This window comes from Beta vulgaris, chromosome 8, assembly GCF_026745355.1.
Source record: "Beta vulgaris subsp. vulgaris cultivar EL10 chromosome 8, EL10.2, whole genome shotgun sequence".
Classification (NCBI taxonomy): Eukaryota; Viridiplantae; Streptophyta; class Magnoliopsida; order Caryophyllales; family Amaranthaceae; genus Beta; species Beta vulgaris.
Window position 1 is genome coordinate 26,488,927 of NC_079209.1, and position 24,823 is coordinate 26,513,749.

The following is a 24,823-nucleotide window of genomic DNA, read 5'->3' on the forward strand; positions in this document are numbered from 1 at the left end:
TTAAGGTACTGAACTTTCATTTGTACCAGTTAAGGTACTCAAATTGGATGTCTGTTAACTTAAGGTACTGAACTTTGGTTTGTACCGTTAACATCCCCAAAAATATAAGAAAAATATGACGTGGCATTAATTAAAAAGAAAAAGGTGACATGGCACATGACATTAATTATAAAAATTCCAAACTCTTTTCTCTCTCCTCTGATTCCTCACATTCTTTTCTCTCTCCTCATATCTCAAACTCTTTTCTCTCTCCTCTGATACCTCACTTCTAAAACATCAAACAAAAAAAACAAAAAAAAGAAGATCATCATAAATTCATAATCAATTTCAACATATTAATCTCACATCTCGAAAATTGGTGATGGAAACCGGATGTGAAGAGCAGAAATTAAGAACTAAATCAAGACCTCGCTGGTTATGATAATTTATTAATTTCACCCTGGAATGGAGAAAGGGGTAGTTCTAGTCCTAAACTTCTTATGCCTGCATTATTTACCCCTCATATCTTACTTGACTTGTATTTCAACATCAAAGACATCTTAAGGAGTGCGTTAATGTAAAAACCTCCAAAAATAATCTATGATGGAATAAATATTTATGTTCACCACTTCAAGCAGCCAAAAGAATGCAAGAAAACAAACTATTTTGGAAAATAAGTTCTCAAGTGAACTTCTGCTAGCAGTCTGTAAGGCCCTGTTCCACTGTGTTTCTCTGAAATGGAAAATTCAAAAACCTTTTATACTTTGAAAAAAAATACGTAGAAAATCAAGATTGTAAAAAGCATCCATAATTTACGGACAATGTTGCCAACACCTCAAAAAATTTGTATCATATCCTTTACTTCCCAATTTTTATCATCAAGTAATCTTTGAGAAGACCATCCTGGCCCTTTAAAGACATACTGTATTAATTGGCGTAAATTACCCATTTGTCCCTAAATTTCTCAAAAGAAACTCCTTTCATTCATCTTTCTCTCGATCTCCTTTCCCAATCGTCTTTTGTACTAATTCAAAAGCCCGAAGCATATGACTTCATATCTCACTTTATCAGTTACTAATATGTTGAAATTGATTATGAATTTATGATGATCTTCTTTTTTTTGTTTTTTTTGTTTGATGTTTTAGAAGTGAGGTATAAGAGGAGAGAGAAAAGAGTTTGAGATATGAGGAGAGAGAAAAGAAGGTGAGGAATCAGAGGAGAGAGAAAAGAGTTTGGAATTTTTATAATTAATGTCATGTGCCATGTCACCTTTTTTTATTTAATTAATGCCATGTCATATTTTTCTTTTATTTTTGGGGATGTTAACGGTACAAACCAAAGTTCAGTACCTTAAGTTAACAGACATCCAATTTGAGTACCTTAACTGGTACAAATGAAAGTTCAGTACCTTAACTGAAACTTTCTTCAAAGTTGAGTACCCTCCTAGACACTTAACTCAAGAATCATTATACTAAATGAAATAATATGAAGACCAACTGAAAAATAAATAAGTTTACCTGAAAAAAGAAATGACATGAGTATGGTCCATTTGTCTAATAGTAAATTTTGAAAAAGTAAATGAAACAATATGAATAAGAACAATTGAAAAATCAATAAGTCTAACTAAAAAAAGTAAATTAACTAAGACGCATGTGGTTTCGTCTAACAAAAATAGTTTATTAGACGATTCTGACACAATACCATTTCAATTTTAAAACACCGAAAAAGAAATGTAAGCACTCTAACTCTATTACGAAATAGAAGGAGTAAAATTTAGAAGAGAAAAAACAAACTTGGGGAGACGCTACCTCGTGAGGATGGTCAATAATGCTCACAGTCCGCTACTACGTGGAGTGTCTCGTTACCACTCACCCACTAATCTCATCAGTGCTCCAACTAGTCTTAAAAATAACAAAAAAAACCCATTGAAACCAGCAAATCCCATCTCACAAAAAATGGAGTTGCTTTATCTAGTGGGCTCCATCATCTGGAACTCCCTCATATCCTGTACTCTCTCTCTCCTCCTCCCCTTTCAAATCCTCCTCCGTCAAGGTTTATCTTGTCTATCATCCTCCTGGGACGGCGACGGCGAAGGCCTCACTCTTTATGAAGGCATTGTTTGGCACCAACGTCGTCGCCCCATTCAGCACTCATTTGAGTACAAAGTTCGGTATGCACTCATTGACCTTGATCGCTCGTCTCATTTGCTCTCCTCCAATCATCTCTCTGCTGATGAGGCTCGAAAGGTTGCTGGTACTACTGGAACTGTGTAAGTCTTATTACCTGCCTTGCAATTTGCATGCACAACTTTTGTAATTCTTGGCTGCATTCTAGTTCATTTTGCCTCTAACTAGACGATTCTATTCATTCTGGGAATTGGGATAGACCTCAGTTTGCAAATATAGCAGATAACGAATACCTAAATTATACTTTTTCTGTCCAATGATATAAGTCTTATTTCCTTATAAGATAAAATGTCCAAAATTATAAATTTTATTTCTATTTCCAATAAATAATTATGCGTAAAATATCTTCATAAAAATAATTTAATTTTCAAAATGACCTCATAATTTCAACTTCCAATGTACCATTCTTAATGACAAAATGGGATATTTTACCCTATTGAACTTCTCTACACTAAAGTGTGCAACATTAGATGTTCATTTTATTTTTTGTATAAAAAGAAAGAAACAATGTAAGTATTTTCCCAACAAAACTAAATCTATTTATTCAAATAAAACAAGATTCCATTTATAGTAATACTTGTGTAAAAACAAAATCAGGACTTATATTATGTGACGAAAGGAATAAAAAAATATATTTTTTACTCACGCACATTGTGGAAACTTTGTTGAAAAAGATGTTATTCATTAAAATTCTTTATGGAAATAAAATATTTCCGTGATACTTACTCCGTTCCGTTTTAAATGAAACGTTTGCTTTTTCACACAACCCAACGCGCTTCTTTAGTCATTAATATCTTTAGTTGTGTACACGTAAAAAATATAAAAAAGTTATAATTTGATAGTATGCATCGAGACGAATCTAACAAGATTCCACTTGACTATGTTTTTCTTTATATAATAGCGATAAATTGAAGTTAAAATTGATCAATGAATAGTGTCATTTCATCCAATGTTTTATTTAAAACAGAACGGAGGAAGTATATGAAGATTCTTTTGCCATCCAAGATATTAATTTACCTACTAAAATACTTCCTCTGTTCTATAGATGCTACCTTTTCCTTAGATGAAAATATTTTAATAGATGCTATATACCATTAAAAGATTCCTTTCCACCATATAGATCTTAAAATACTATTAAAAAGTTGGTGGTCTCCCACATTCTCCTTTAAAATACTCATATTTTTTCTTTAAAAAATGTTATTTATTCAAAAAGTAGTGGTCCCATACTTTCTCTCTCTACTTTTCTTTAGACCCCCCACTTTCTATGTAGTATGTATAAACAAACGGAGAAAGTATCACCTAATTTTACCTAACTACCCAAGATCCTAGCCTTAAAATTATACTTTCTCCGTCCAATAATACTCTTGACACTTATCAAGACACATAGTTTTAGCTAGATGATAAGTTGTTGTATGACTATCAATTGTTATTTTATTGAAAAGTAGATGTGGTATGAGTTAATAGTTAGCAAGATAGTATTATTTTATTTTAAGGAGAGAGAATATGGGTCATGGTTAGAGTTGGTAGGTAATAAGAGTGGTATTATTTTATTTGGAGGAAAAGAATGTGGGCCAATAGTTAAAAAATAGAATAATTAAAATAATTCCTTTAAAAAAAAAAGAATAATTAAAATAATAGTTGGTCATATCCCAAATAAAAGTATAAAGAGTATTATGGAATAGATAAAAAAGGAAAATGTAAAGAGTATTATGAGACGGAAGAAATATTTTAGTCTAAATGAGCTTTCAAATGGGACATCTCCCTAGTGACCTAACTATTTTTATTAAATTGCACGTGAAAGTTTGTGTCACATTGACGCGGGACTTGCACCTAACATGTAAATCCCGTATAGGCAATTGTATGACGTGCGCGGGACGTGCATGACTTGCATCTAACATTCCGTATCGGCAACTAGGGGTGCTTATCGAGCGAGCCGAGCCCGAATTAACACTGGGCTCGGCTCGTCACGTGAGGTCGCCGAGCTTGGGGGAGCTCGAGGCGAGCTTGTGCTTATAATTTGCGGCTCGAGCTCGGCTGGTGAGCTCGTTTAGGCTCGGCTCTCGATTATGGGCCCAAGCTCGTTTGGGAAATTTATTTTGCAAAAAATCTGTATGAAGTGAGTTCAATGATTCTATTATCATTGATGATTCCTAAAACCATTTTTCAATATAAAATATTTTTTTTAGTATGAAATAATAATTGAGTTGTTCACGAGCTTTATGAGTCGAGCTCGGCTCATTTAAGTCTCGAGCTCGAGCCGAGCTTTGACCGAACCCAGCCCGAGCTGCTCGCGAGCTTCTGAGGCTCATTATCTCCCCTAGGCTGAAATTGCTGTTGCGATTCATACCAAAAGAAAAAAAAGTCGTCTTTTTAAAAAAGAATTCAATTGGTATCCAATCATCTTCAAAACAATACTATTTTTAGTTATGTTAATAATTGAAAAATATATGTATTGGCAACAAACTATTTGATACTATCTCAAACCTTTACACAGTTTGATTTTTCATATTTGCCAGCACATAACTTCTGAAGAAAGTAAAAGAAGAGATAAGAAGAGAATGCAAAATGATGAACATATATTCAATTTATCAAATCAAAGTATAATAAAGCCTTTAGATAAAAAGTTGGTCATAATAGAATGTTAACAATTTGAAAAAAAATTCCACAATTACTCTTAAAATATTAAACCACCACAAACCAATTGGTAGATGCTGGACGATGTCTACCATTAGAACTAATGGTAGACACGGGCCAAAACGCAGCTGAAAAAACATAAAACGTGTGAAAGTAATGTACATCAACTACTCTCCAGATCGATCTCGACGATTCTCCTTTGTTGACCTTTAACTTTATGTTTCTTAGTCTGTTTATTGTGTTTCCTTTGTCTGTTCATTGGGTTGAGTGATTGTTCATCATATATTTCATCCTATGTTCATCTTGTTTTCTTGTTGTTCATTGCTGATGTGCATTGAGTCTCGTGTATTGTTCTTTTGTTTTACTTTCATTTTCATGTTGATTACTTTGAGTGATGTGCACCATTTAGATGGTAGACTCATGTCTACCATCTAATTTGTGACCACAAACCTCCTAACAACCACTAACATTTTATTTTGAGCATCCTAAGCTACTAAGTACAACGGGTGTTCCTAAACAATAGTAACTAACTAACTAACCACTAACTTTGAAGCAAATATTCCAAGTGCTCTAACCATAAATATATATAATTATGTAGAAGTACAAATTATAGAAAAATTGATATTTTGGAAACTTTATGTTCAGACAAATCTATATATTTATGTTTATCCTTAGGTATAAAGAATGACTATTCAATGACTACAATAAAATTATAGCTATTATAACTACTAAAATCTTAGATCTTTGTTTTTATAAATTTATCTTGTCCATTGATTTAATAGAACTTAAAAACATAGAAAGTGGAGAAAATGCTAGTTCTAATATAAAAAGGAAAAAAAATTGTCGTTGAACGTTAATTACTTAGTCTTCTTTCTCATTTGGATTATTGTTCCGTTCTTTCTTTAAATATATTATTATCACTAATACCAAATATTTGTGGAATACAAATCTGTTGGAGTACAAGGTGACACTCAAGAAGGGGGGGTTTGAATTGAGTGACAAAAACTAATCGTTTTCCGCAAAAACACTCCTATGACACATTGCCTTACATTGTGTTGTTTACTTGTAAACTCTTCGATTTATGTTTTTGCGAGAACGAACTTGTATTAGAACACGAAACAATGAATTCAAATAATAGACACAGGAAATAACGTGGTTCAATCTTACCTATGGATCTACGTCCACACAAACAACTTTTTTCATTATTCAATTTGAATCCTAAAATTTCAAACTCTTGATACAATACGATTCCCCCACTACTAACTCTAGTAGTGCTCCCCAACATTTAACCCTATGTGCAGCTACTCTTTATAATGATTGAAATTACAGAAAGAATAAATCCTCAAAAACGTGCTTCTTATTCAAGCAAAACATAGTATAGTAACCTACACTGACTAGAACTCTCTGGCTTTAGTTTTCAGCTCTCAAAATCTCCGAAACTAAATCTGAAAACGTAAGTTGTTCTTCTGATTTCTATCACTTATATAGCTTATCAACTGAATACAAAATATTTTCTAAGATACAATGATTTTCTTGAATAATTTTTATTCCTAAAATTAGGGGATAAAAATTTTCCTTTTTGAAAACAAAATTTATCTTTTATAAAAGTTGGTTTTTTTTTTAATCCTTATAAGATAAGAATTCTCTAAGTCAACTATTAATCAACTTTTATCTAAAAAACGTGTTATCAAAAACCAATTTACTTTTTTCTTTTTGTTGATTTTCTTTATTAAAAACGCTTTTGTTTTCAAACTTCTTTTACAAAACCTTTTCTTTAAATCAGTTTTTATAAACCTTTTTTTCGAACTCTTTATAAAAAACGTTTTCTTTAATAAACTAAATTTCGAAACTAAAACTCCCCTTTTTATATCGACACATGAAATTAATATATTTACCTATTTTCTTAACTCTAAGAAAATAGATAACCATCCTAATTTTACAATTCTAATTTAGCATAAAGTTTAGCATAAGGTTCCAATACTTTACATTGCATAATTATGACTAAGAGTATAATTAGACCTAAGCTTCCATATCTTCAAGTTCTTGATTTTTCATGAACATCCAGTCTTGATAGCTTTCTTAGATCACTGTTACATACATAAATGTTATAGCACAAAATATTTATCATCATCAAAATAACATTGACTTAGAGTTACAACAAACGCCAATTAATATATAAAATTTTATTAATATATAAATTTTAATTATAGTTTAATAATAAAGTCAACTTAATAAATGGTGTGGCTCTCATATTATTAATAAATGGTCCATTTTACACAAGTTATAGTGGCTATAATAAAATTGTAGCCATTGTAAAATTACAAATTTCATCATACACCCTGATGTATCGTGAGCATGGTACACCTAAAGCTACTTTTTGCTCATTGTTCATTTGTAACTAGAATTTTTTGCACGCGATGCGTGCTTGAATTTTTTTTCAAAACAGAAACTCGATTTTCTTCGGCATAAGAGTCGAAATTTGAACATAAGACATACGAACTATAATTGTTTTTAGTTGCAAAATTTGATTGGTTTAGTTTATGTCACTTAAGTCTCTCACCATTCTTTTTGTTTTTTTTTTTTTTTTACTTTTGAAAGTTAAATTCTATGAACAAAATAGAAATTTTATTGAATTTATTTATGATTTCTAATATTATAATTTTTTAGTTGATTTTTGAATTAAGTACAATACGTTATAAATTGTAAAGAAAGTGGACATTTGATTTCAAGTCAATTTTTTCATGGGTTGTAGTTTGTGAGTGATTATTATAATTATATTTTTGGTATTTTTGTTTGGTGCCCCCTTTGATTTGTAAGTAAATTTGTAATTTAGAATGGGAAGAACATAGTCTCTTCATTTGGGGACACCATAGTTTCCCCCCTTCCCTTAGATAATAGAATATGTTGTACTTTAATTCTTGAATGATATTTTACATAAACCTATTTACCTTAATAATTAATCGCTAGTATATAATAGAAAAAGATAGGTCCAAATATATGTAAAAGGTTTAATTTATATAGGAAACACAACAAAAAAAGTAAATAATTTTTTCGTTGTCCAACTTCTAACTGATTTCACTACAAATACACCTGTAATTTTTTTTTATCATGGCCCACCATTAATTGTGAATGATTCTTGAGAATAGTGATTTGTAAGTAAATTTTTGTAAATGTTTTTTGTATGTATTGACGTTCTAGGTTAGTAGTTTTAGTTTGTATGTTAATTTTAATTAGTTTTAATAAAGTTTCCTGATTACTCCCTCCGTTTCCTAAAGATCTTCCTTGTTACCGTTCCTACAAATACCAAGGAGAATCCACTTGTGTGGGGTGTGAGGTGGGTAAAGTAGGAGAGAGAAAAGGGTTAAGATAAATAACAAATAAAAAGGGGTTAAAGTAGGAGAGAGAAATTGAGTAAAATTGAATTAATAATGTAATGGTGGATCATATGATAGGACATGAGAGGGTAAAAAGGGAAAAAAATTCCAAATAAGGAATAAAGTAAAAGAGGGAAGATCTTTTGGAAACGCACTTAAATGGAAAGAGGGAAGATCTTTAGGAAACGGAGGGAGTATTTGAGTGATTTGCGTGATTTTTGTAATGTGATTTTCTCAATTGTATGAGTGATATGTAAAGTTTCTTCTTTTAGGTGATTTGTGAGTGAGTGTTGTAAAATAATTTTTGGTAGTTTTCTTTGAGTGCCGATTTTGATTTTGACATTCCTTTTGTAATTTAGAAGGGAAGGGGCAAAATAGGCATTTCAAAAGAGGACACCATTGCTCCCCTCTTCCCTTATATAATAGAGATTATCGAGATGAGCAAAATGTCTAAAAAGGAAAATTCCAAATTAGCAAAAATTAGTTTTGGTTGTACCTAATGTATGATGGATGAACTCTTGTAAAATTGTCCATGTATGAATTATAGATGATAGTCAAAGTGAAGTATGTCAATAGTATGAAGGTATAAAGTGATTAGATTAATAACAAACCGAAGCAGTATTATAGATGTCGTATAATTACTTCGTCGGCCGGCTAAAAAGTCAAACTTTGGGTCATAGACCCTCTCTTTTTAGTTTTTATGCGGCTCTTATTGTGTTGAAACTCTAGCTAATTTATATTGTAAATATGTGTGACTGTGCTGTGAAGAATGAACAATCAACTTTCTTTCAAGACATCATTATGTGTATCATTCTGTTAATCTGTTGACAATTTATCTAAGTTGTATATGTATATATTTCTGAAGCTACCAATGCAATTATATACGCAGCCGTCTCTTGACAATACCACCTAGCGTGGGGTATGAGCAAAATCCATTAAGTTTATATTACTGCTATGAGCTGGAATCCTCTACTAGCACTTTGAAGAAGTGTATTGCTGAGGTAACGTTAATGTTTACTTCCATCTCGAATCCAACCATTATCATTGTTTTTCTTTCACATGATTATAAAGAATAAAATTGCAATGGAATGAGGTTATCAAACTTTTTGAGTAGATAGAGAGATTCCTTGTGAGAATCAACTTGTATTAAATGGAGTTGCGCATTATATTACTGCTTGTTTGGTTGACATATGAAAGCATGAAATTTAAAAGTTCTTAGAAGTAAAAAAAAGTGAAGTTGTTTGGTTGAAAAAGATGTTGGAGTTACACAATTTACAAATTGCTAACTTTTATAATATTAAAGATTATATAAGAGAGAAATGAATATGGGTTACAACCCAAAATATAATATAAACTTCTTCTGAATTAAAGTATAAACTTCCTCTTATATCTCCTTAAGATCTCTCAAATATTATTCCTTTTCTTTTTCTTTCTTCTGCTTTTTTTTCTTACAATGAAATGCCAAAACCTATATTTATAACAACTTAGTTCTAAACAAACAAAGGGTGATATCAATTCTATTTCCTAACCAATATTTATTTAAACAAAACTTTATTATTAGAAAACTAATTATAATGATGCTATTTTAAAGTTTGTGTTTCAACACACCCCCTCAAACTTTAAACGTCATTCCAAGTAACTCTCTTAACCTTTTGAATGTGTCGAGAGACAGGGGCTTTGTAAAAATATCTGCAACTTGCTCAGTAGTATTACAATACTTCAGCATGATTGTCCCTTGTTTAACTTGATCTCGAAGAAAATGGAATCGAGTATCAATATGTTTACTTCTCCCATGTTGTACTGGATTTTTAGCAAGTTTTATTGCTGACACGTTATCTACATAGATCGTAGTTGATCCTTCTTGAACATGACTAATTCCTTTCAGTAAGTTCCTCTACCATAACCCTTCACAGACGACAGATGAAGATGCTATATATTTTGTTTCCAACTTGACAATGCAACAATTGGTTGTTTTTTCGAACTCCAAGTGAAAGCAGTTGAATCTAGATAGAAAGCATACCCAGTTGTACTTTTTCTTTCATCTTGATCTTCGGCCCGGTCACTGTCTGAATAGCCGAATAGTGTTGCTTCATCTCCATAAGAGTAAAACATCCCATGATTTAAGGTACCTTTAATATACCTTACTATTCTTTTTGCGGCACACCAATGTGATTCTTTTGGTGTTTCCATATATCTACTGACAACCCAACTCCATATACAATGTCAGGCCTAGTTATGGTTAAATATCTTAGACTTCCAACAAGACTTTTATATAAAGTTGGATTGATCAGTTTTCCTTCTCCAACTTTTGTAATCTTTGTCCCTGTTGCAATAGGAGTGTTCATGGGTTTGCATGAGTCCATTTTAAACTTTTCAAGAATCTCTTTTGCGTATTTCTTTTGTGAAATGAAATCCCATCTTCACTTTGTGTATTCTATCCCAAGGAAAAATGCTAGTCCACAATCAGTCATTTCAAATTCTTTGAACATTGTCGCTTTGAAATCTTTGAACATACCTTCGTTGTTCCAGTGAACAATAGATCATCAACATATAAACTTACTATAAGGATATTATCACCATTTTTCTTCACGTAAACTGCATGTTTGTACAGGCATTTGGTAAAACCGTTGTGTATCAAATATCCATCAATGTGTGCATTCCATGCACGAGGAGCTTGTTTTAAATCATAAAGTGCCTTTTTCAAGCGGAGCACTTTATCTTCTTGTCCCTTGATAATGAAACCTTCTGGTTGTTCTACGTAGACTTCTTCTTCGAGAATGCCATTTAGGAATGCAGATTTAACACCAAGCTGGTATATCTTCCATTTATGATGTGCTGTAAGTGAAATCAATAATCTCACGGTGTCTAAACGAGCTACGGGAGCAAATACTTCATCATAATCAACTCCATATTTTTTACTTGTAACCTTTTGCTACAAGTCTTGCCTTATATCTGTCAATGGTTCCATCAGCACCTCTTTTGATTTTATAAATCCATTTTACACCAATAGCCTTCTGACCTTTTGGTAATGTAGCGAGCTCCTACGTGTCATTCTTCTCTATTGATTAGATCTCTTCTTTCATAGCAGATATCCATTCTTTTTCTTCAACAGCTTCTTCAAAATTGATGGGTTCATGATCAGCATATGGACAGAATAAATCAACTTCTTCAACTTCGGTTGTGTTCTCATAAATGTCTCTTAAGCTTCTCATCTCAACAGGAGTTTTAGATAATGAACCTGATCCTTCTCTTGATGATGATGACGATGAATCATTGTTATTTATTGGAGTCCTTGGTGGAGTTTGTTCAAAATTCTTCTCTGTAACATCATTGTACTCTTCATACACAATTTTCTCTTTTTCTTTTTCCTTTTCGTGTTCATCCCATTTCCAAGATTCTCCTTCGCTGAATATCACATCCCTACTCTCAATCAAAACTTTCCAGTTATTGGATTATATAATTTATAAGCTTTTGATTGTGAACTATATCCAATGAAGATACATTTTTCACCACGATCATCCAACTTCTTTCTATTTGCCTTGGTATTTGAGCGTAGGCAATACACCCAAACACTCTCAAATGTTCAACATTTGGTTTTTCACCACTCCATGCTTCTTGTGGAGTCATATTTTTCACACTTTTCATAGGACAGTGATTTAGAATATAAGTTGTCCAAGCAACAACTTCTGCCTAGAATTGCTTTGGCAATCCTCTTTCTTTCAAGATGCTTCGTGTCATGTCTAGAATTGTTCGATTCTTTCTTTCGGCAATTCCATTTTGTTGTGGTGTAAAAGAGGTTGTGAATTGTTACCGTATACCAGTAGCTTTGCAATAATTTTGAATACATTTGATTTATATTCACCCCCTCGATTTGATCTCAGGGTTTTCAACTTATATTCAGTTTCTAACTCTACTCGAGACTTAAATTGCATAAATGTATCGAATCAGCTGATTTCTCCTTCAACATATACTCCCATAGTTTCCTGCTATAATCATCGATGAAGGTAATAAAATAGCGATTACCTCCTAAAGATACTGGTTCCAATGGTCCACAAATATCTGTGTACCAATTTCAATGGTGCTTTTGTTCTCCATGATAATCCCTTATGAAATGGAAGTCTGGCTTGTTTCCCGGCCGTGCATATCTCACAAACTTGTTTAGGATCTTCAATGGTAGGCAAGCCATGCACCATATTCTTCGATTGCAAAAGTTTTAGGCCATTGAAATGCAAATACCCAAAACACTTATGCCATTTCCATGAATCATTCTCAATAACACCATAGAAGCATTTTTGTACCTCGGTGTTAAGTTACAGCGGAAACATGCGATTCTTCGCCATTTTTGATTGAGCAATAAGCCTTCCACTTTTATCTTTAAGTTGAAGATTATTACCCTCCATATCAACAATATATCCCTTTTCCAAAAGTTGCCCATACTAAGGATGTTGCTTTTCAATATCAGGCACGTAGTAAACATTAGAAATGAATTCTTCATTTCCATTTGCTTGAAATATTCGTATTTTCCCTTTACCTTCAACTTGTAGTTTGAATGAATCTCCCAAACTTACATTACCTTGTGCATTCTCATCAAGGTTAATAAAATATTCTCTTCTACCACACATGTGGTTACTCGCACCAGAATCGAAAAACCACATGTCTTGCTGATTACTAGCATCTTCATGCGCTAGTAACAATGTAGGACTTTCCTCATTGTTTTTTGAAGATTCAGCAAAATTCAAATGATTTTCCTGATCTTTTGTTTGTTCATCAGATTCATAATGTCCATATTTTTGACAATTATAGCATTGAATGTCTTTTATTTTTCCACGTTCATTGAAACTTCTTCCTCAATTTGACCTCTTCCACAGCCAAAACGTTTCTCATTATTTTGGTCATGAGGTTGGTAGTTACCACGACCTCTACCGCCTCGTCCTCGAAAACCGCCTCTTCGATTTCCTCCTCTTTGTTCATTAAATGTCAACTTTTATTAAAGTGCTTGCTCGATAATAGCTGGTCCATCATTCTTCTGAATTCTTTGTTCATGCACTTGAAGTGATCCCATAAGCTCTTCTATAGATAATTTTTCAAGGTCTTTTGATTCTTCTATTGCTGGCAATACATGATTACATTTTTTATTGCAAGATCGTAGTATTTTTTCGACAATCTTAACATCTTCAAACTTTTCTCCGTTTTGCTTCTGGTGGTTAACATTTGTCAGAAGCCGAGAAAAATAATCAGAAATAGACTCGGATACTATCATCCTGATTTCTTCAAATTCAGCTCGTAATGCTTGTAGACGAATTTTTCTAACTCTCTCAACTCCTTTAAAGCTTCCTTGCTTGTCGTTGCATGTGAGATCTTAACAAATGTTTCGCGGTCTAATCCTGCATAAATAAGAAATAATGCCCTTTGGTCTTTTTTTATAATTTCTTTTAACTCGTCTTTCTTCTCTTGTGTGTATGAGGCTTTTACCTCATCTGTTGATTTTTCAAACCCTTCACTTACAACTTTCCACAAATCCTGGAAACCAAACAATGCTTTCATTTTAATGCACCAATCTTCATATTGGTCTTTAGACAACTGGGGTACTTGTGGTTGAAAAAAGTTGATAGACATATTTTTGGCAAAGCGTTTTTTGTGCAACACGCCACACGGAACCCGAACCGTGTGGCCACCTCCCTTCCTGCCCACTTGCTTTACGCACACGGGTCATACACTCATATCCTCCTTCCACCCCAATTCTCTCTCCTCCCACCCTAATTCTTCTTCGATGGGCCTCCTTCCTCCCACCTCCCTCCTCCTTCCTCCTTCCTCCTTCCTCAGATCTTCGACTTTTTTATCATCGCAAACTCAACCTTCGACTTCATGTGCGTCAACAACCACGTCATCCACGTCTCTCTCTCACCATTTTCCATTCTCTCTCCTCAGTTTCTTCTGCCATTAAAGCTGCAATGGCGGGCAAACGAAGATGGAGTTCGACGCAAAAATAACCCCATATTGCATTCTCTGTAGTCTGTACATAGAGATCGTGCTTTGCATATTGCATTCCCCGCCAGCCCCGACCACTACTCAGTGCGCACTAATTTTCTCTCTCCTCAAACTAAACCCAGATCCAATTCTCAGATTCATTTTCTACAAGGTAAGTTTGAAGTCATATTTGTGATAGTTTTTCTCCAATTGACCACTGTGCTACTTGCTGTTGTCAATCTGTTGACGGTTGAGGGAGCAAAGCAAGTAATCCAAAGCTATTGCACTACCTGGAAGCGATCTCTTCAGGTACTTATTGTAACTGAGATAGACTAAATAAGAAAGATCATAAATCCTCTAACAACCAAGCTATTAACTACACATGATATGAAGACGAGAATGAGGACCAAATATTGCACAGTTCAGATTGGTGGCATAATTACCTCATTTGTACTAGGGTGGGACAGAGTAACTTCATGTGCATGCAGATGATACCCGCAGTCTCCAGGAACAGGTTTTGCAGGCCGTTAATAACCCCCATCTTCCGCGAAGTCCTCCTGTATGAGCTCTAATTGAAATTAGTTTTTGAATAATGAGTTATTGTTGAGTTGTAGTGATTTTTGAATTGAAGTTAGTGAATTGTGATAGTTTTGGTGTATTGTGATTTTTGAATTGAAGCTAGTGACTTGTAGTGATTTACTGAGAAGATAACCCCCATTTTTTCTACTGAATGTTGTGATTTTTGTGATTGTTTCAATCTTTTGGGTTGATTTTATGCATAATTGAATATTGATACTAGAACATGGATTATTGGGTTGTTAATTTTCAATTCAATTTCAGTTCCGCCAACTAATTACAAAAAGTAACCCCTAGTTTCCATAAAAGTAACCCATTATATTACAAAAAAGTAACCTACACTTTCTATAAAAGTAACCCCTAGTTATAGTAAAAGTAACTCCTTACAATTACAAAAAGTAACTCCTTACAATTACAAAAAGTAACTTATACTTTCAGTAAAAGTAACCCCTAGTTGTAGTAAAAAGTAACCCCCTATATTCACAAAAACTAACCCATACTTGGAGTAAAAAATAAACCCTCAACATTACAAAAAGGTAACCTTTGTATTTGAAAAAGTAACTCTTAATTTTAATAAAAGTAACTCATGTTACAAAAAGTAACCCCTTGCATAAGAATAAAGTAACCCTATAATAAATGTAAAAGTAACCCATATTTATCGTAGAAGTAACCCTTTATAATTACAAAACGTAACCCATATTTTTAGTAAACCCCTCCAAAAAACTGAAGTAACCCCTGCATGCAGTAAAAGTAACCGTTTATAATTACAAAAAACAACCTCTATTTACTGTTGAAGTAACCTCTTATAATTAAAAAGTAACCCCTAATTTCAATAAAAGTAACCCCTTGTAATTACAAAAGTAGCACCTACTTTTAGTAGGAGTAACTCCTTAACATTACAAAAAGTAACCCCTAATTATAGTAAAAGTAACCCCTAGTTATAGTAAAAGTAATCCCCTTACAGTTACAAAAAGTAACTTGTACTTTCAGTAAAAGTAACCCCTATTTATAGTAAAAGTAACCCTTATAGGTACAAAAAGTAACCTATACTTACAGTAAAAGTAACCCCTTAGCATTATAAAAAGTAATCCCTAGTGTTAGTAAAATAACCCCTTAGTATTCGATAAAGTAATCTCTAATTCACTAAAAGTAACACTTTAGCATCGAAAAGCAACGCGTTTTACTTTTTATGAATAAATAAGATTATTTTATATATATAATGAGGATACTTTTTATGAACTAATTGATGGGCTACTTGTACATTTATTATGGTTACTTTTTATAAATATTTCAAGCAATTATATAATAATTGGGTTTAGTTTTGTGAACATATGATTTCACTCGAACAAATAAATAAGGTTACTCATACATTTAATTAAAGTTACTTTTATTAACTAATGAGGTTACTTTTATAATATAATGGTCATTTGAAAATATATATGAGGGTTACTTGTAGAATAAATGAGTTACTCGTATGATAAAACAAGGGTACAAATAATAATAGTGACTCATTATGAAGTAATGTGTTCCTCGTATCATAAAATAGGAAAAAAATAGGGGAAATAAGAGGAGAGAGAAAATAGGAAAAAAAAATAGGGGAAATAACAGGAGAGAGAAAATGAGGCAAAAAAATAGGAAAAATGAGAGACATTAAAGACAAAAAAAAAGAGTTTACAAAAAAAATGAGAGAAGGGGGGGGGGGGCGTGCTTGAGAGAAGGGGAGGGGAATTAATGGTAAAATTCTAGAGGAAATAAGAGGAGAGAGAAAATAGGAAAAAAAATAGGAGAAATAAGAGGAGAGAGGAAATGAGGCAAAAAAAATAGGACAAAATGAGAGAAGAGAAAAAAAAATAGAAAAAAGAAAGAGTTAAAAAAAAATGAGAGAAAAGGGGAAAGGGGTGTGACAACATGAGAGAAGGGGAGGGGAGGGGTTAGTTAGAGGAAAGGAGGTGGCCACACCATTAGTTGAAGGTGTGGCCCGCCTCATATAAAAGTTTGTGTATTTTTGGTGATATGGAAAATACTGTGGCTCTGATACCAGATGTTGGTGTACACAATTTACAAATTGCTAACTCTTATAATATTAAAGATTATATAAACGAGAAATGAATATGGGTTACAACCCAAAATATAATATAAACTTCTTCTGAATTAAAATATAAACTTCCTCTTATATCTCCTTAAGATCTCTCAAATATTCTTCCGTTTCTTTTTCTTTCTTCTCCTTTTTTTCTTACAATGAAATGCCAAAACCTATATTTATAACTTAGTTCTAAACAAACAAAGGGTGATATCAATTCTATTTCCTAACCAATATTTATTTTAACAAAACTTTATTATTAGAAAACTAATTATAATGATGCTATTTTAAAGTTTGTGTTTCAACAAAAGAAGCATAAGAATTTGCACTTTCAGAAAATTAGATGTTTCACAAAATTGAGTAAGTTACCGACTTAGGTCTTCTAATTAAGTGGAACTTCCCTTACAGAATTTTGTTTTTCCAGTTTGTTTGGTAGAGAGAATTTGGAAGGAAAAGAAAGGAAGTGGAAGGAAATTTGTTATTTTCCAATGTTTGGTTCATTAAAAAAAAAAAATTAAGTGAAAGGAAATGGGAGGAATTGGAAGGAAATACTCTTTAATAAAATTTCACTTTCCTTTCCTCCCAAAAGTGGGGGAATTTGGAAGGAAAGAGAAAATTTATACCAAACATGGGAAGTTAAGGTTTTTTCCCTTTCTCTTCCATTCTTTCCTTTTCTCTTCCCTTCCCTTCTTTTCTCTTCACTTCCTTCTCTTTACTAAAAATGAACCAAACACACTATTCATGATTAACCAAACACAATGTTGTACTTCGTGCAAAGTGCAATTATATGGAACAATCAATTTCCTAGAAATATTATTTTCTGTGTACAACCAAGTGACCACTTAATTTATCGTCTTTCTTGGTTAAAGTTCTCAATTAGGTTTATGTTTCACACTTACTTTATGTACAATTATGTGAAGAAGTATTGCATATAGCTTGTATTTGTGAATAAGTACCCCTAATTTGGATACTTTGAGGATTAATTGAAACTTGAAAATGTTTAATGATACACACTATAATATTTTAGAGGAAATTCTACATGATGACCAGTAACTTTCAATTATTCTATGTGGTGGTAGGACAAAAAAAATATTACCCAAAGTGACTCCCGACTTTGACAAATTCTACCTAGTGACCTTATTTCATTAATTGGTGTTTAACCAATTGAATCTAGCTCTTTCTCTCTCCTCCCTCACCCCCGTTAATACAATTACTTTGCAAAGAATTGGGATAGGCCACCCATCATAGCTACCTATGCGAGAAGAAAGAAGAGCAACTAAAGGGGAATAACTCTTAACAGAAACTCTTAACAGAAAAGGGCAATACTGTCTTTATGCTATATATGTTTTTAAATTGCTTTTTCTTTTGCAAGTTAGCTCTAACTAACTGATTCTCCCACTACTCTTGGAGGGAATCTTTTAGTGATATATATAGTGGTGTTAGCTCATTATGGAGGCAGGAAAATACTGAGTGAATGAATAATATTAGGAGAGTTCCTCATTTTCTCGAATTAGTGAGGAGTTGTACTAGTTGATTCTCTTCTTATCTTCATCCATACAACTATTATCGGTTACTTCAACGTGGATTCATAGCAAAAGTGGTATCAGAGCGAGCACGAGCCCGGGATAAATGGTGACTGGAGCAACAAATACCCAGCGAGTAAATCGAGTGGGGGTTATTAGGGAGGAGAATGCTCAGGTGATTGCAACGGAAGTGGCACGAGCCAATCAACCCTTGCAAGATGCTCTAGCTCAAATGGCGAGTGCGATCGCAAAACTCACCGGAGAAGTCGAACAACATGCAACGAGAATGGACGGAAGGATCGAAAGATCTAAGATCAATTAAGAAGTGTTGATTACTCAGATCAAGGAGAAAATGAAGTTATTCAAAGAGAGTTGAGAGCTGAGCTAGTGGCGTTTCAAAAGGAACGACCACCTCCAGAAGATGAAGGGAGGACTAAATCTCTGGGAAATGGAAGGAACTCCGGTGTATTTGAGACACCCCCAGGTAACAACAGCGGGTGGATGGCGTTTTAAGAAGATTGACTTACCTCTCTTTGATGGTAACAATCCGAACGGTTGGATCATTGGGGCGGAGCGTTTCTTTCACTTTTACCGGCTCAGCGAGGAAGATAAGGTGGAAGCATCGGTGGTCGCCTTGGAAGGAGACGCACTATTTTGGTATCAATGGGAGAATCAGAGGCACCCTATTCGAAGGTGGGAAGAGTTGAAGGGAATGTTACTGAAGAAATTCCGAGCTACGGCCGCCGGGAGCTTACACGAGCAGTGGCTCGCGCACCACCACACTGGTGAGGTGGGGGAGTATACAAAGAAGTTTGTTGAATTGTTGGCACCTCTAGAGAACATTCCAGATGACTTGGCTAAGAGCCAATTTGTTAATGGGCTTTGCGAACATATACGAGATGAGGTGAGGGTGAGATGAGGTGAGGGTGCTGGGGCCAGTTGACTTGGATCATGCTATGGAGTAGAGGTGCCAAAAACTGGGCCGACCCACGGGTGAACCCGCATGCGACCCAGACCCAACCTGTTTCGAGCCGAGAGTGTTCGGTTCGAAAGCCGACCCATTCCGACCCAGCGTCCACCCGTGCCCAGTTGAACCCGTGGAATTGGTAACCCAACCTGAATTGGGCCGACCCAGGTTGACCCGTGCCCAGTTAGCACCCGTGAACAATGACCCAGACCCAACCTATTTCCGACCCAAAACTAACCCGCACCCAACTTCACCCGCCAATGACCCAGTTAAACCCACTGAATTGTGACCCAACCCAGTTAGCAGCCGACCCAATTATGACCCAACCCAGTTATCACCGACCCAGTTGTGACCCAACCCAGTTATCACCGACCCAGTTGTGACCCAACCTAGTTATCACCGACTCAGTTGTGACCCAACCCAGTTATCACCGACCCAGTTGTGACCCAACCGAGTTATGACCCAACCCAGTTGTGACCCAACCCAATTATCACTGACCCAATCGTGACCCAACCCAGTTGTGAGCCAACCCGGTTATCACCCAACCCAATTACCAACCTACCCAACTAAACTCGACCCAAAACTCTATGGGCGTCACATGTTTAAACTAGGGACTATTATTCACAGTTGAGAGACGATATTATTCACACATACTAGGGACTATTGAATTCACTCCAAAAACGAAAAGTAAAATTGATGTATCTTTGCATATTGGTGTTTATGAATTTTTGTTCCTAAAGATGAAACTAACATCACCTTCATTCCAAAACATAAAAATGAAAAAAATACAAAAATATTACCATTACCACTAACATCAAATCTAAAACTAAAACATACAAAAATAAAAATAAAAAATAAAGAACACTAAACCAACAAAATGAAACACAGCGGCTTCAAGTTGAGACAAACATGGTGGCTGAGTCTTCGACGAGTGAGGATGAGAGGTTGTGGAGAGTCTTCAAGGAGCGACAAGCGAAAGTGAACCTAAAAAAAATCCGAGTTCAAAGTCGTTATTATTGCCATTGATTATAATATATAATATTAGAGCATATAAAAAGTCGTTCTACTCCTTTACTAGTTAGACAAATCAAACAATAATTATAGTAGAATATCCATCAAATACATAAGATTTGAACTTTTTTTTAAGGGTTTACTCGTTAGAAAAATCAAATAATAATTATAGTAGAATATCCATTAAATACATAAGATTTGAACTTTTTTTTCAGGGGCATAGGATTTGAACTTAGATACACCACAACCTACGTAGGATTTGAACCTACAACCTTTGTGCAAATGCACAATGCTCTACCAATTGAGCTAGTAGGTTATACAGGAGCAAAATTTGTCGAAGCAAGGTGAGCCAAAATTGTGCTCTTGTTCCATGGCCTGGATCACTTAACTCTACATAGTAGAAACCAAGCCAAGCTTGTAGAATAAACCCTCCCCCAAAATCCTTCTAAAATCTCCTGTACCCAACCCATATACTGACTAAGGAACATAAATTCATTAGAGTTGGTCTGTGAGAAGAACCTAAACCTATACATTGAATATCATGAATTCAGTTTCAATTCCCAAAAAAAGTAATTTTTGAGGAGTTTTCACAATTTCATTCTCCTGCATAATGACAAACTAAAAAAGATGGCCCAATAACTAAAGTTCAAGCACTCACAACCCATAAAATTGTTCCAGATCAAGTGCCACAAAAGTTGATTGAAACCAAAAATAACCAACCTTATTTCCAAACAACCCAGCCAAAGTGGAGCGCCCATTTACCAATCCAAATAAAAATCATTTATTGCTTTCCATGGTTTGACATACATAAACTCGTAGTATTCCCTATAAAAATTAATCAAGGGAAACTAAACTTTTCAACAACACACGGTTCATATTTAAACAAAAACATGAACATGAAATGAAATAGCATAGGAAAAAATCATTGGTTTAGTTGAAAGGAGAGGAAAAGAAAGATACTTGGCCGTCCATCGTGAGTCCTTGCAAGAGTCAGTGATAGTGATGGTGGACTTTTTCCTCGGGTTGAGTTGCCATTGTTGAGCTTCGAACTCGAACCCAATTAAATCCAATATCTTCCATCATCCTGCCACCAAAAGAATGAGCAAATTAATCTGAGAGGATGGTGAAGAGGGGAATGCGTGAGATGGTATGTGTGGAGGCGTGACAGAAGCTGTAATTAGGGTTTGCCTTTGTGGGGCTCAAAATAGGGGGTTTATAATAAGGTTTAGGCTATGGCTTTTTAGGGTGTTTTCATCCGTTGGATGAAAAGATTGAAGGGTTGAGATTTCCTTTTATGAAATTAGGGTGAATTTATTTTCAGAAAATTAAATCATAAATGAAGGGCTTAGATTTGGTTTTTCTCTATGAAGGGTCGAGATTTGCTCATTCAAGAGGGATTTATGTCTAACTTTATTGACGAATGAGCATTGAGTTAGACCAAGTACATGGATTGCTATTTTGATCAATGGTTGGATTTTGTCCATTTTAATCTTCTCACAAATCAATGGACTTAATTTTGTGATTTTGATTAATTTGATACTATTTTCATGTGAGAACTCTAAATTAATTGTTTTAGTATTAGTGGTTTAATTAACTTTAAAAATTAGTATTATCGACTTATTGTTAGAAATTAATATACATTAAAAATTCAATTAGTTAATAATGACAGACGATCAATTCAATATACTCTCTCATTAATAAGATATTAATGACATGATAATAACCAACCTATCTTCTTGAAGACAAGCATGAAGGATGATTTTAAAGATGATTATAGATGATGCGAAACTGTTAAGGCAAAATTGTAAAACTGTAAATACAAACTACCAATTAACAACTAACAAATTAACAAGTTAGTGAATAGTGATTAACAAAGTAACAAACTAGAATTATAGCAAAAAAAAAAATCGAACAAGTTGATTTGAGTCATTCGACCTATGTGTGGTTTGATCGTTTATGTATCAATCATTAATCGATATTCACTAATCACTATTAATGTACAATTTCATAAGTTTAAACAAACTTCATAATCTTCATGCTTTCCTATTTATAATTTCATAACTTCATAAATCATACTTCATCACTTCACGTATCCTCTACTAATATAGTGTATGATTATGTATCATCTTCATATGACATATTAGATTAAGTGATTAATGTTGATCATTGTTCCTTGTTGAGTTGTTCCATTAACGATGAAAGTCGAACAATTTTTTAATTACGAATTACTATGCTTTCATAAATGATTTAATGTCAACCTAATTCTTTAATTCTAACTCTTTTGTTGCTATCTAGTGAATAATTCGTACTTGAGAGTGAGTAAGTCACTAACTAACAAAATGTTAAAGTTTAATAGTCTATTAACTCTAACACTCTAAGTCTATAATCAATAATCCTTATGGTTGTTATTAATTGTTAGTTGTTAATTGTTAGTTGTTACTTGTTACTTGAATACGTATGCAATCATGAATAAGAATAACTAAATAAGTGAATAACTAATATTCGATACTTAGGCAATAGGCCAATTACCAATAGCCAATAATGGTGAATGGCCCAATAATATAAGTATAACTTATAAGTCTTACTTTAGTAACGTTTCAAATTAGTAATATAAGTATCAAACTATTAATGATTCAATGTATTACTAAAAAATTCACAATCACTCAATCGCAATTCACAATATCAGTATAATTACTATAATATACCACTATAAAGTATAATGACTATAATGTATACCACAATATCACAATATCACATGTTATAAGTTTATAACAATCTCGACCCAAATCAATACGCCACGCGGCCACGGCGCCGCCGGTTTGATATTTAGTCGTTCCAAGAACCAAGTCCTACTGAGATCCGATTTATGCCGACGCAAGTCGAAATCTGATTTATTCTGACCCAAGTCATTCCGATAGTCGATTTCTTGAATACTCAATTAATTCTGAAGGTCGATTTATTCTGACCCAATTCATTCCGATATCGATTTCTTCCGACCCAAGTAATTCCAGAAACCGCATTATTCCGACCCTAAGTTATTCCGATATCGATTTCTTCCGACCCAAGTAACCCGAAAGCCGATTTCTTCTGACCCAAGTAATTCTGAAAGCCGCATTATTCCGACCCAAGTTATTCCGATATCGATTTCTTTCGACCCAAGTTACCCGAAAGCCGATTTCTTCCGACCCAAGTAATTCTGAAAGCCGAATTATTCCGACCCAAGTTATTCCGATATCGATTTCTTCCGACCCAAATAACTCGAAAGCCGATTTCTTCCGACCCAATTAATCCCGAAAGCCAAATTATTCCGACCCAAGTTATTCCGATATCAATTTCTTCCGACCCAAGTAACCCGAAAGTCGATTTCTTCCGACCCAAGTCATTTCGAAACCCGATTTCTTCCGACCCAAGTCATTCCGAAAGCCGATTTCTTCCGACCCAAGTCATTTCGAAAGTCGATTTGGACCGACTTCACCTTATTCCATTCCGACCCAAATTCACCCAACCCAGATACCGGCCGACCCAGTCTCACCCGACCCAATTCCGATCCAGTTCCGAGACCCCCTCACCCAGTTTCACCCGACCCAAGTTCACCCGACCCACCCAGTTCCGACCCATGACACACTGTCACCCAGATTATTCCGACCCAAATCATTCCGACCCAGCTTGGGTCAACCCAAACCCAGCCAGTGACCCAGATTGACACCTCTACTATGGAGTGAGCACATAAATTAGAGGTGAAATTTAAAAATGCTGAACCTAAGAGGTGGGCTTCTAATAATGGGCCTAGTTTTGGGCTGAACCGCATTTATTCACCTTCAACCCCTCCCAATATTAGCTATCAGCCGAGAAATTCAAGCTACACTAACCATCCACAACCTCCTAACCAATATAGCCAAACTAACCGAAACACATCCACCCCAACCCACTCAACTTCAAGCTCCCTTCAATCCACAGCTTCAAACACACCTAAAACCCAAACCAACTCATTTTTTAGACCCAAAGGAGTGATAAGAAGATTAACCGAGGATGAGATGCAACAAAAAAGGGAGAAGGGATTATGCTTCAAATGTGATGAAAAATGGAGTTTTGATCATAAATGTAGGGGAAAAGAGTTGTGTGCTCTTCTTACAATTGAAGGAGATGAAGGTGAAGATGAGGAGGGGGAACTAGAAGTTGAATACCAAGAGGGTATCCAACAACCAGAAATTTCATTGAACTCTGTAATGGGAATCAGTAGCCCTAAAACACTGAAGTTGAAAGGCGCCATCGAAGGAGTGACAGTGGTAATCATGATAGATCCGAGGACTACCCATAACTTCATATCAACTTTTGTGGTTGAGAAATTGAATATTCCCGTTACACCCTTAAGTAGGTTTGAAGTCTCATTGGAACAGGAGAAACGGTGCATGGGAGTGGAGTTACAAGAAGCAATGGTGATTGAGGATTTCCTGCCTCTTCCCCTTGGAAATTCTGATGTGATCTTAGGAATACAATGGTTAGAGAAGCTTGGTACTATGAGTACT

General features: G+C 34.5%; 1 protein-coding gene across 2 annotated transcripts in view; it reads left to right on the forward strand.

Moving 5' to 3' along the window:
• Positions 1 to 1,819: 1,819 nt before the first annotated feature.
• The window catches only part of LOC104883852 (hypothetical protein), a 37,312-nt gene continuing 14,308 nt past the window's right edge, over positions 1,820 to 24,823 (forward strand). The window contains exons 1-2 of one of the 2 annotated variants that reach the window (XM_010668416.4): positions 1,820 to 2,248; positions 9,039 to 9,174. In XM_010668416.4, the coding sequence (XP_010666718.1) occupies positions 1,935 to 2,248; positions 9,039 to 9,174 (450 nt within the window). In that variant the 5' untranslated portion in view covers positions 1,820 to 1,934. The remainder of the gene's footprint in view (positions 2,249 to 9,038; positions 9,175 to 24,823) is intronic. The other variant, XM_010668417.4, reaches the window with a different exon arrangement.